The sequence below is a fragment of the Athalia rosae genome, chromosome 2 (assembly GCF_917208135.1).
Source record: "Athalia rosae chromosome 2, iyAthRosa1.1, whole genome shotgun sequence".
NCBI lineage: Eukaryota > Metazoa > Arthropoda > Insecta > Hymenoptera > Athaliidae > Athalia > Athalia rosae.
In genome coordinates, this window is record NC_064027.1 from 11,263,791 (window position 1) to 11,277,009 (window position 13,219).

The 13,219-nt window shown below is 39.5% G+C and overlaps 4 protein-coding genes across 15 annotated transcripts in view; 2 read left to right on the forward strand and 2 right to left on the reverse strand.

Moving 5' to 3' along the window:
- Nucleotides 1-13,219, reverse strand: part of LOC105684376 (RIMS-binding protein 2) — a 29,166-nt gene that overhangs the window by 15,184 nt on the left and 763 nt on the right. For 10 of the 12 annotated variants that reach the window (XM_048649294.1, XM_048649289.1, XM_048649295.1 and 7 more), the window contains 4 exons: nt 12,955-13,100; nt 2,676-2,789; nt 497-825; nt 42-234 (listed from right to left, as the gene is read on the reverse strand). In XM_048649294.1, the coding sequence (XP_048505251.1) occupies nt 42-234; nt 497-825; nt 2,676-2,708 (555 nt within the window). In that variant the 5' untranslated portion in view covers nt 2,709-2,789; nt 12,955-13,100. Of the gene's footprint in view, nt 1-41; nt 235-496; nt 826-2,675; nt 2,790-3,700; nt 4,329-4,363; nt 5,303-12,954; nt 13,101-13,219 lie in introns of those variants that run through there. The other 2 variants (XM_048649296.1, XM_020851060.2) reach the window with 2 other exon arrangements.
- Nucleotides 6,080-9,120, forward strand: LOC105684037 (alpha-tocopherol transfer protein-like). Its single transcript, XM_012397134.3, has 5 exons — nt 6,080-6,334; nt 6,430-6,755; nt 7,709-8,072; nt 8,602-8,707; nt 8,860-9,120. Exons 2-5 carry the CDS (start codon nt 6,484-6,486, stop codon nt 9,000-9,002), a joined length of 885 nt encoding a protein of 294 aa, XP_012252557.1. The 5' UTR covers nt 6,080-6,334; nt 6,430-6,483; the 3' UTR covers nt 9,003-9,120.
- On the forward strand, nt 9,113-11,433 carry LOC105684077 (endoplasmic reticulum resident protein 29). Its single transcript, XM_012397191.3, has 3 exons — nt 9,113-9,789; nt 10,119-10,517; nt 10,656-11,433. The coding sequence occupies exons 1-3, from the start codon at nt 9,682-9,684 to the stop codon at nt 10,890-10,892; spliced, it is 744 nt and encodes a 247-aa protein (XP_012252614.1). The 5' UTR covers nt 9,113-9,681; the 3' UTR covers nt 10,893-11,433.
- On the reverse strand, nt 11,579-13,213 carry LOC105684048 (ran-specific GTPase-activating protein-like). The gene is made up of 5 exons (XM_048650797.1): nt 13,199-13,213; nt 12,955-13,100; nt 12,426-12,712; nt 11,965-12,295; nt 11,579-11,699 (listed from the first exon to the last, which is right to left on the reverse strand). Exons 1-5 carry the CDS (start codon nt 13,211-13,213, stop codon nt 11,579-11,581), a joined length of 900 nt encoding a protein of 299 aa, XP_048506754.1.

Genomic DNA, 13,219 nt, shown 5'->3' on the forward strand with positions numbered 1-13,219 from the left:
TAGTATCAGGTTTTAGGTAATTAATTAAGGAAATAACTTACATGTGATGCTTGTGATGGCAGGCCAAGGTTTAGTGCGTGTGGATGTGGAGGATGTTGATGTTGTCCCAAACTAGGAAGATTTTCAGAACTGGAACGTAAGATACTCTGGGAACCAGACGGCTGTTGAGTTGTGACATTACTCCTTGAATGATCCAACTCGTGCAAAATCCTACCGGCACTGGTTTTACTTAAGCTGAGAGTGTAAAAAAAAAAAAATACAAGACAAAATGCATTAGATTCAATAAAAATAAGTAATATGACTTGACCATTAAGCAATATATAGGTTCTTCAGCATTTGTAAACTGGCAAGGTACATCATTAATAGATTATTACTCAGTGCAGAATGAGGCTGCTCTCTTGACACATGAATAGAAATTCATTATGTATGAGCAAGATATGAGGTTGACGACATTCCCCAATGAGGTACACACAATGTTACCACTAGCAGGTCTCACCTATTGTCCTGTTCAATCTTGGCAATGATTCGATCAATCTCTGAACCAACAGGCGGCCACGTTGACATAGGAATCGATGAAGACGTCATATTGCTAGGCACCGGTCCTCTGCTGCGCGCTCGTCTTAGGCTGGTCAATTCCAAAGACAGTTCTTCATGTCTCACCATTTGAAGCTCTGTTTTTTTTTCAAGCTCTCTAATCTTAGATTGCAGAGCTTCAACGGACTCTGGTCCTGGGTATCGACCAGCCAACTTGTCACGTAATTGAGCCTGTGCCTCAACATGCTGCCTTTCCAACTCTGATCGGCGAGCCTCCGCCTCCCGCATTTGCTGAATTCAAATTCACAGATTAGTATTCTCTACTTCAAAGTAATTCTTTCGTAGAATTGTTTGATCTTTCATTTTTGAGATAAACCCAAAGCTGTTTCGACAGGTGTTTAGATAAAAAGTTACATATACCCCATAACAAAATTAACGGCGCACCCGGCACTCAGCGAAATCGATTTTTAAAATGCTCTAACTTGATGAAAAAATGTACAAAAAAATCAATCTCGAAAGGATTTCAAAGGTTGAAACACCGACTTGAAGAAAGTTTTTGAAACTTCCTCTCAAGCTCATTTTTGACCCCGTAGCGTAGGTTTAAGTGCCGAGTCGCAAAACTCAATAGTTTTTCAAAGTTCAAACTTTTGGGACGACCATTTTGTAGCCCGGAGTCTCCTCTTTAATATGGTCTCCAAGAAGTTTCATGCAGATTTTTTGACACTGAGTTATTCAATTTTGAACGATCGAAAACACAGTTGATTAATTGATTTTTTGCGTGGTTGCTTTGCGCCTACTCGTCGATCCTACCCTCAATGACGCCTTGTCTAAGAATTGAATAACTCATTGTCAGTGTCAAAAAATCGTGCGTGAAATGTTTTGGAAACCATTTTAACGAGCAGATTTCAGGCTACATAATGGTTATCCCAAAAGTTTTTTTGCAATTTTTTCCAAGCTCCGTGGAGAAATTTGAAAAACTTGTTTTTCCTGAAGTTTCGCGACTTGGCACTCAAACCTACGCCACAATGTCAAAAATGATCTTGAAAAGAAATTTTCAAATACTATCTTCAAGTCGGTGTTTCAACCTTTGAAATCCTTTCGAGATTGATTTTTTTTTTTTTACATTTTTTCATCAAGTTACAGCATTTTGAAAATCGGTATCATTTCGTCGAGTGCTGGGTGCGCCATTTATTTTGTGGCTGAGTGTATTTAAATTAATCGCCGAATCAGTAATAATTTCAATGATGTAGCAAAATCAGAACTACACACATATTTCAACAAATGTGTTCGATATCAAATTGGAAGCTGGCTTTGTGCTGAGCTATCCTATTGGTGAGTGGAATAATCTAGAGGTTTTAATCGTCGAAAATCGAATTAAGATTTTTTTTAGACTCACAATAAAAGGTGTCAATGTAATTGGAACAATCAAGATTCGAAAACGATAAAGTGAAAAGCTTTGTTCAAAGTGTAATCAGAGATTCGATAAATGTTACATATGATGCTTCCCATGAAAAAAAACCACAAATGTCTTAACAGAAGACCCTCCGAGAAGACTCGGGAAATCTTTTGCTACCTAATTAACGCATCGGTCATCGTATCAATAAAGGAGCATTGTCAAAGTATCAAGTAGCAATGGTTTGAAAGTATTTCGTTTGGCTCAGCAGTTAATCAGTAATATGAACGAAACGAAACGAAGTGTCATCGTGTAAATGTATACATCTACTAACATTCTGCGCATTACATATTTCTCTTGCATAATATTTACGTAAAGATATTATAATTAAAGCTGAAGCTCAAATGCAATAATTCAAACTTGGTTGAATATCGTCAAGCAACAAGGATAATTTTTCAACAAAGCAATTTTATTCTGACAAACTTCAATAATTTACAATTTTGCAAATGACAGTTGACTACCCTTTGGATTCTTGGAAAACAATTTTTACTCCTTAAGCCATGCCATTATATCTACACCAATAATTTCGCAATCTTTAAGGGTTGTTTTAATGATCAGTTAGGGTAGGTTCTCTGAATAGATCAGTCAATTATCATCAAATTAAGCAACTAAAACTTTTAGTACATCTTAAGATCAGTCAATTGTCACTAAATTGATCAACTGAAACTTTTAGTATATCTTGACATACCTCAAGGATAGTTTCAAGGACGGGGTCTTGCATGATGGTGGTTCTGGTGTTGGTCCCCTGCAGTTGTGGCGGCTGGGGCCCCGTCGATGCCCCTCCACCTCCAACACCGCAGCACTGTAATATTACCGAATATTTCACTGGAAGGAAATTAATGCACTCTTCATCGAAGAAATGTATCTAACGATATGATCTGGTCTATCTGTATATGTTCGAAAGGGTCTAGGCATATAGGTGTATCGCGCAAAGGGAGTATAGGCTGGTGGTTGCCGAGGTCGTTGAAAAAGTTGATTGTAAATGAATTTCAGATGTCTTCAGCTGAATTATCACCTATCATATATTGTCGGAATACGGAAAACAAAATTTATCATTGATCATCCGAAAACAGCCGACCCGGGACTCTTGTAATTACAAATGGCCAAATTCAGGGATATCGGGGGAAGGGGGATTCCAAGCATTGGCTCTGTCACGACCGTGATACCATATAGAGTTAAAATGACAAAACGTTGGCCCACCGTTTGCTGAAACGCGCCACCGTCACTGACGGAGCAGCGCGTCGAAGGGCGTCGGAGGGCAACGGAGAACGGCGAAGAAGACCACCTCCGTTCGTCTTACAGTGGCGTAACAAGAGCCATTGTATACCACCTATATTGCCACCTCAATTCACGAATGCCTATCGAATGCCCTAATTCGAATTATCACAGGAAATAATCATGTAAAAGTCCCGGACTCTGAGTTGGGCTGATATTTTCCACTGAATGGAATAAAGTCCGCAAAGTCGATAATTGGTTTTTTTTTCTAAATAGTACCTAAACGTTGTCAACCCGAACAGAAAACACGTCAGCCTAATGATCGCGTTGAATTCAAGGTACATACTGTTCACTGATCTTGAATTGAAATTGCGCGTTCATAGATGTACCGAATATTTGTGAATTTTTTGGGGAGAACCGAAGAAGATAGTTTGCATAATCAAATAGAGACCTAGTTGTTTGGAATAATGAATTTCTGATGTAGATAATACGTTATACCTCCGTATGTAGCGTAATAATACGTCGATACTTGTATTACAGGATATCACGCGCTAGATGAGATTGTAGCGAAAGCAATCCAGCACCTGGTACCATTATGGGTATGACCGAAATTCAGAATAGTCGACTTTTTCCCTATTTACATTTATGGATGAGGTAAATGGTTTCACTTTCTGATCAGATGAAATAGCAGCAGCAGAGAATAAGCGATTATGTATTATCATCTGATACAGTACCGAACGGTACCCGGAATTGATACGACACTGCTTATTGATCACCAACCGCGTATACGGGGCGCGCACAAACCACTGAACCACTACAACCACAATCACTACCATCACGGGCATCACCATCATCACCGTAGAACCATGTAGACATAGCCGAATATCTCTTATACCCTCTTCTCCTGCATAATCCCGTATATCCTCCTCCGTGATTATTAGACAGGTGGAGCGGACGGACGTTAAAAAAAAAAGATACAACACTGAGCGGTGGAGAACGGTAAGAAATGGCAATACGATGGGGGTGAATAAGATTCTACGACCTACGGTATATGGATTAAAAATGAAACCAGAGACAAGAGAATGTAACCGTACTTGAAAAAATTCAAATAAAAATTAGAAAGAAAATTCAAAATAAAACTGACGTAAGGTTTAAACTTACGATGACCGAATTGAAGGGATTTTGGCAGGCCAGGGCTGCTGCTGCAGGTGGAGTTCGTAGCGGAGTGAGTTTCACTGGATTATCATCCCGAACCCGCTAAGATCTGTTCGTTGGTAGCAGGCAGGGCTGCTGCGAGAGGTACAGGGAGGGAAAAGACGAACAGGGTGGGGGTCGGGGTCGGGGGTGGGAGAAGTGGCAACGGATATGGGTCACTCGCGGATCGATGACGCGCTCCGCTCCTACGGAGAGCTATACCGTACAGGGGGTGTAGTAGCTTTCACACAAAAGACCAATCAATATACCCAACAATCTCCGATATCTGCAACCTTCCGTCATAACCAGCGGAATAATAATTGCACTTACGTATCTTCCTTACGTAAATAATAAATTTTCAAGGTCACCTTGACGATCCCCGACCAGCGAGGACCGCGTTCGCTGCCCCGAAGCAACCGTAATATTTTTTTCCCTCGAAAACCACCCCCACGACGCCCGAATCCCCGAAATCACGGACGGCAACACTCGCGCATTTCGCTCACCTCGGCGTCGGCGCTATCAGGCGCTGATGGTGACGTCACGTTCTATTCGAGGAACACCCCGCGCCCCAACCGAGTACGCGCTTATCAATGAACGTACCGTACGTCGTCGGTACACCGGCGACGTCGGTTCGTCTCCGTGTAGTACAAAACGGAAACGTCCACTACCGGCCTAGCATAGCTGCACCGCACCCCTAGTCCCAGTCCTGAAGCTGGGGGTCTCCTCGTCGCATGCCGTTCCCCTATCTCCTTACCTTTTCTTTCATTTACTTTTTCTCGTATTTCTCTATTCACGACGGCTACCGTCTACCGGTGATCATTTCATTTATAATTACGGACTGAAATTTCACGGAGACAAGACGCGATGAAAACGAAAATGTCTCCCTGTCTGGGCTCATCCTATTTTTGAGTCGAGGGAATCATATTGCTATTGGCTCGAGGGTAGAGATGTGCGAATGCTTGTGGGTGGCGATACTAGGCCCCCAATTTTATGAGACTCCATCGCCACTGACAGACCACCGCGTGAAGATTACCCTAGGTTTTGGTCCGACACGATGTCCGTACATTATTAATTAGATTTTTTCTCCAAACTTCTGGCTTTATGGGTAGGTCAGTTCTGGGATAATATACCCATCTAGAAGCCTTTTTTTTAGGGTAGTGAAATTTTTCAAATCTAAAACGTTGGTTCACCGATCATGATCATATTGGCGTTCATCGAAGGTATAGATTTTCTATTTTTTAAATTGCAGGAATTTTAGATGAGTCGATTCGCTGCGATGACGAAAAATAATAACCTATTGATCAATCTACCAAAATTGATTGAAAAAAAATTTCAAGTAGCAGACTCAATCGATTTATATGATTGAAAACAAAGTGATACGATTGTGAATAATTATACATTGGTTTATGCGAGTGAGTGAATGAATTATACTCGCGATATATCGTGATTGGTCGGTTGTGATCGGTTTGCATGCATCTTAAGCAGTCACAGACAGAATAACGCCGGCAGGTACTACATCAAGCACCAGTTTCATATTATGGAAACAATAAGATACGCTAATCAAGGAAATGTGTGACGCGTGGAATCAAATAAAAGATGACAATGCCTAATTACATAAAAGGTCAAGTTGACACCCTTTACACATCGAATGTAGCTAGAATACGTTAATACGATCATATACCAAGTTACTCGTACATCTCAACCATCATATCCCTGCAGTGGTCACTCCGTCGTAACTGCAGCTCGAGTAATATCACGTACTGTCCAGTTATCAAGCTGCCGGTGCAGTTTACTCGACTCTTTTTCACCATCGTCAAGTTGACTACCATCGAAAACGTGTTTGTGCAAGGATTCGGAGACCTGACCATAGTGACGGTGAAGCCAGGCGCGATCTCAGTCTGTATAAGTTGCTTATACTCTCCCTTTCGTCGAGAAAAGGTATACTCGTTCATGTAAACCAGAATTGTAGAAATCAAGTTCATTCTCGCGTATTATTTGACTATTTCTTAATTTGTTCTATCCCCCCGCATAAGCCACTGTCATCGGTAACGTATCGGAGCAGAGGTCATTACAATTTCGTCGTAACCATGCGTTTGGGACACACCATAGAAGATTCCCGTGCCAAATACCCAGAACTTACCGATGAAATTTTGGAGGATTTGAAGAAATGGACTAACGCCAAAGGAATAACGGATGTCCCAGTGGAACAGTTGGCTCTATTCAGTCATAGCTGTTACTTCGACAGAGAAGCTACCCTTCGTTGCATGAGTGTTTACTACAGAATGAGAGCTACTGTGCCAGAGTTTTTTTCGAATAGGGATCCAAAAATGGAATATTTGCAGCACTCGTTGCGTGCATTGTAGGTTTTATATTTGAATACATTAATTTTTTCGTTGTTCATGCGCTTACGTATACATGACAGTATATCGAATGGTTCTCTTACAATTAGTTGGAAGTTTTAAAAAACAATTCCCAAAACCAAAATCGTACGCTTCAGTTATAATTTGATATTTCTTTCTAAACCAACCATTGATAGTTTTATCGTACAATTTACGCGGTTGCCAATAACAGAAGTCTCATGTTACGATACTATAATCGTGGTCCAATCAATTTCTCATCCAGTACAATATGGGTATACCTATATTGTACACTGTACTAGATTCTTATAATATACCGGTGCACTTCAATGCATTCAGCTTAATCATTCATACACCATGGGCCGCTCATTTCGTTTTCCGCAACTTCTTAACACTCAACCGCAGCAACTGCTTTAACGAAAGAGTAAAATGACAATGCCTATGAAAGAAGCTGCAATATGGGTGTGGTATACTTCGTTGGTGTAAACGAAAGAATAATTAGAGTACAGAAATTCGGCTCTGTGATAGAAAGAAATAATGTCGGTTCATAATATTCGTGACAATAGGAAATAGACTCGACGGTTTTACAACGTAATATTTATATGCAGATTCGTTGGAACGTTAATGCACAAACCGGATATCGATGCTTTCAAAGACACAGTACAAATTGTAATGTCACGTTATTATCAAGCAAGATTGGCAAGATTTTTGTTGCGTAAAGACTTCTATGCTGCGGAGCGATCGAACTCTTGCAATACATGCTTATGCTTATTTATAAATGTGCTTATATTGTAGCTGCATACATACGCATTGCATACGTGCACCTCATATCGCATTAATCGATTTTACGCAATAGTTGCATAAAACGTTGGGTACCCATCTGGTCGTTTCGTAAGAGTGTAATACGTTTTTTATGTTTGATGGATTCTCAGGAGGTTGTTATTTTTTTGTTCAGGCAATTCACGGCGCTTCCGGTACCTGATCCAAATGGATATAGAATAATTTTTCATCGTTTGGCGGATACACGACCCAATCAGTACATGTTTAATGACGGTATTAAACTTCTCGGAATGACCACTGATGCCAGTCTCTACTCGGAAGGCTGTTCACCGGGATATATATTTCTGTTTGACATGAGGGGTGTAAAACTTGGACACCTTACGAGGCTTTCCATTTCCAGTATACGAAAGTTTTTCGAATATTTACAAGAGGGACTTCCAGTTAGATTGAAAGGAATTCATGTGCTGAACGCTGTCTGGTTTATGGATAAAATTCTTTCTTTAGTGAGGCCGTTCATGAAGCGTGAATTATTTGATATGGTAAGCAAAATATTTACGGTATAATTCATGACTGGTATAGCGACTGCCTGATATTACTTCGTAGTCGTAAAATTATCACTCGATATAAAGCAGTATCAGTTTTCAAAGACCTTAAGCCATCTTCGATACTTTCTTCGTATTGCTAAAATGTTTTCATAGTAGAAAAAAATGGATCGTGCCGGCGACTGGCAGCTGTTGGAATTATATTACATGCTATTTATATTTCAATTATGAACCTGCGTACCCTGCATTTTATGGGTCTCCATTTTATATTTACGCGTTGAATGGATTGCGTCACTTCAGGCGTACCTTGAAGTGCTAGCTAGTTTCAATTGAGTACCCACTTTACGATCTGGAGTAAACGTCAAGCAAGGCAAATTTTAATTAAAGGACTCCTTACAAAGCTCAAAAAGTAAAAACTACCTGTTTCATCGTTGACTAGATTCTTACCACTGAGATAATAGCGATGTCTGATAGTCTGGGCTCGAGATCAATGATATGTCAAAATCACTTTTTCTTTTCGACACAGCTGCACCTTTACAGCGGAGATATTTCAGAGGTATACGAACGCATTCCACAAAAATGCCTTCCGCAGGACTTTGGAGGGGACTTGGACACGCTAGAAAATCTTCATGGTATGTGACAAACAAATACCATAGCTTCTCATGAAATTACGATGCTATAATTTCGTAGCTAATTCCTGCAGCAAAAATGTCGCAAATGCAATTAAAATGCAAATAATTTCCGTAATAATGTTTCTCGCACTCATGACAGTTGTAATTTTCAGAGGCTCATTCTTTAAAACTAATCGAACTCAGAAATTATTTTCTTGAAGAGGAAAGGTTGTTCCGTGGAGGGTGCAGCGGTGACTCGAAAATATCATTTCCAAAATCGCAAGAAGATGACGCGATTCCAAGCCCAAATACCTGACTTTCCATCAATGAGATAGATATTACTTGTATTAAAATACGTGCTTTTTCTACGGGCACCATAGAAAATATTGTACCGGTTCTCAACTATGCCAATTACATTCTTTCCAATCCGGAAATTTTTTGGATGCATAACATAATTACTATCATAGGTCCCTATTTTCCATTTGTCAGCGCCGTTAATTCGCATTGTTTAGTAGTAATTTGAGCGTGGTTGCGCATTGCCGTTGCGCGCCGTCCCGTGGGCAATTCTGATCATACGTCGCTAATTTCCATTTTTCAGCGCCCTTAAGACTTTCAATTACCTGATTATTATTGGTGTTTCAGTTCGCATTGTTCAGTAACAGTTGAGTGTGGTTGCGCATTGCCGTTGCGCTATGACCCGTGGGCAATTCTGACGCCTCCAATCCGCGGGCCGATCATTCGTTGTCGGCGTTGACTGAAGATTGGTATCATCAGTCAACGTTGTCTGCGTCGCGGCGCGGACGGGTAACATACCTTGGTTAGCGTAGCAACGGCAACGGTCCAACTAGCGGAAGACAGTGCTAACGTCAAAAGTAAACAAAATATATTGACAAGAGTAAGAAAAACCGCTTCGCCGGTCGCACGCTTACTTCCAAAGAATTTTACGCCGTGTACAGTTTATTGTAAAACATTTATCGAACAATAAGCCACAGAAAATGCTGCTATATTACGTAGTTTTCATTTTGTCTGTTGCGGGGCTGGGTCAGTCCAGCGACGAGGATTGTAAGGGGTGCGTTCCCCTAGACGCTCATTCTTTTGATAAGGTAAATTTAAATTAAATATAATTTACTCGGTAGAGCTTATCAAACTTATCGACAAATTTTCGGCGTTATTAATGCTATCAAATTCATCTTCAGAACTTAATCCAGTTAATACATATATACTCAAAGCCTTCTGTAAAGGTTATTGATCCTCAACAGTGGTTTGTTTCAGCCACGATTTCAGCATGTTTTAGTTCGTATTGATGTTCGTTTGCATACGTCATATTTGGGCCGACTGTGAACGACCACAGCGAAATTCTTAGGTTTATTGTATTATCTCCTACGCAAAAATCAGTAATTTGTAAAATCAAATGTTGTTTACCTTATTTTAGGTAATTTCCAAATTCAAAGCATCGTTAGTCAAGTTTGATGTAGCTTTTCCATATGGTGAGAAGCACGAAGAATTTGCAAAGGTTGCTGCAGCTACAAAAGATTCTATAGATCTTCTAATAGCTGAAGTTGGCGTAAAAGATTATGGAAAAAAGGAAAATTCAGATTTGGCTCAGCGCTATGGTATTACCAAGGATGATTATCCGGCTGTACGACTATTTCTGCAAGGAAAAACTGAGCCTATTCCTTTTATTCAGAAAACTGACTCCGATTTTACGGCTGAAAATTTGAAGAGATTTATCAGAGCGCAATCAGATGTGTACTTGGGGTTACCAGGATGTGTGGAGCAGCTTGATAGGCTTGCAGAAGAGTTTAAAACAAGCCAAGATAAAGAACGACAGGTAACATGAAACTGAGATTCACTATCATAAGACCATAAATTTCTTAGGAAGCGCACTGAGCCATTATATTTTTGGATTACACTCAGACAAAAAGATTATTCCTTCCCAGATTCAGTAAGGAATTGTGTTTTCTTGCAGGAAATATTAGGCAAAGCCAAAATATTTGAAGAGACCTTACCTGAGGAACATAGGAAAGCTGCTCAAGTTTACGTGAAGACCATGGAAAGAATACTTGAAAGGGGTGACGTGTTTGTTCAATTGGAACAGTCGAGGCTCGAAGGTTTATTGAATGGAAAGATATCGAAAGATAAAAAACGAAATATGGAAGAGAGACGCAACATCTTACAATCATTTGCACATAGAGATGAACTTTAATTTTGTGTTATTGGTGCAAACATACGAAACTAGTTGGACTCCAATGTAACTTGCGATTATTCTGAGCTGTGATAAATCGGACGGAAGTCTTCAGACTAATTAAACTCTGCAACTCTACTCTCCCCATCAATTCCCAAGAAATTATCTCAAACGACCTACTAACAGTCCCGTGGAAATCGAAAAATGATTCAGTATTCGTTGTGAGTGTAGAAGTGAAGCTAATGAGAAAACAAGAGAGACAGAGAGAAAAACATACGGTAATTTTGCAATTTTCAGCACGATTTGACGATTCAATACAGTTGAGCAAACATATCATGCATTATAAAATTATTAAGATTGCAATAAGTCAAGATCGTTTTTCAGTTACAATTTCTTCATTTCGGAGATATTGAAATATGTATTGATGCATCAATTGTAATCTTTATTCGATGTTAAAAACGAAATGTAAGTAGAATATATGTAGATGGAGTAGATATTCACTCGGTCGAGTAATTGAGTAAATTAGGATGCAGTAAACGAAATATAAACATGATGAAGAGCATACATTTTATTTGAATACAAACACGTTTGTATTGTCATAATTTTATGAATAAAAATTCCATCGCTACACACTATAAACATTCATGGTGCATTGGTAAAAACTTTCAACAAACTCAACCCATTAGATCCACCAATCGATAAAATTGTCACTGGTGTAAAATACTAAGGTATTGCTGATTAGCCGTTTCCTGTATTCCTGTGTCGAACGCCAGAATGTCAGACCATACGCTCCATACATCCAGAAGAAGATCATTATTTCGAGGTTGTCTACCAAGATTTATTTTAATTTGATGTATGAATTTCTTCTAAATTGTTTTTCCATTTCCTTGATTATTGCGTTGTTCTCGAAGGCCTAGGTATTTCAAACAACCCGTTGAATTCATTGTGATTCGTAGTTTCCATTGTCAAGTGAAAAAAAGTAACAAATGTTTACAATTTTCGTTTTCCCAAGCTGTTTTGTCATTCTTAATATTAACATGCATATTGGAATGTTTGTTCCACATTTTATTTTCAAGATCATTTCGTTCGTTACTTGGCTTGATCAACGCTTTGAACTGTCAGCTTCTCTAACTGCCCTGCTACTTCTTTAGTTTCCTCATCTACTTTGTTTTCTGTAGATCCTTCCACCGGAACCTCTTGCTTGGATGGCTCCTTTCCCTCTTTTCTATCTTCTTTCGTTTCTTTAGATTCCTTGGTTAAATTTTCATTGTCACTACTCTCACAGTAGCTAACATCACTGTAGCTTGCATCGCTAGAACTGTCATCCTTTTGGTCATCAATACTCGCTTTGCCAGCATAGATTTCACATTCTGATCCCACTATTTTCTTAGCCTTTTCAAAAGCGTCTTTCCACATGGTTGCGTCTATAGCACATTTGAAAATATTTAAGCAATACATTAACTCAAGACGTGTCGCTGTATCATATTGTGAATGAATAATAACATCTTCAGGAAATATACATCCGGTAGAATACATGAAAAACAAATAACTTACTTTCAGCATTTGCAAATCGGATCGCGAGTAATTCTGGTTTCAGTTGCTCGTCAGCATAATCAGCTAAGACGCTCCACACCCAAGCCCGATCACTGCCACAATTTGGTTTCAGTTCCATCCATGGAGTAACAAAATGGTTTGCACATATTTTCAGCGTTTTATCTCTACGCATGACTACTCTGACAGTACTTTTGGTCTTGTGCCTTAACAATTTAACTTCCCCAGTGCCTCTTTCCTTCCATTTGGAAAGCCCATCGCCTGAATCATACCGATACAGTTTCGCTCGCCTAAACAAATATCATAGGCTAATGTTTCAAGCCACATAAGAGCCTCTAGCTATGAATCGAGATTTTTATTCCCTGTGAGATAGCCAGCAGACTTTTAACTCTGGTTCAGTTCAGTTCAGGGATCGATATCCAAAATTTAGAAAAGAACCGAGCACATTGTTGAAGCCAAGATACGTCTTTTCTCCAGTGTGATTGACAAGTTCATGCGAAGAAAAATATAAGATACAATATTAAAAACTTACAGTTTTATCAACTCAGTTTCATCTTCCTCGTTATTTGACACTTCGATAATTGGCAACGATATAATGGGATCAAAATGTACGTCATTTTCAACGTTTTCCTCCTCATTCTCATGCGGCACTCCATCAACGGCGTGGTCTCCGTTCAACTAGGAGTTAGAAGACAAAGAGAGTGGACATTATGTACCGATAATTGTCATAGACTTTGACTGATAATAGCTCGTTGAGTAAACCAAAAATCACTTACTACATTTTCAGGCATTTTATT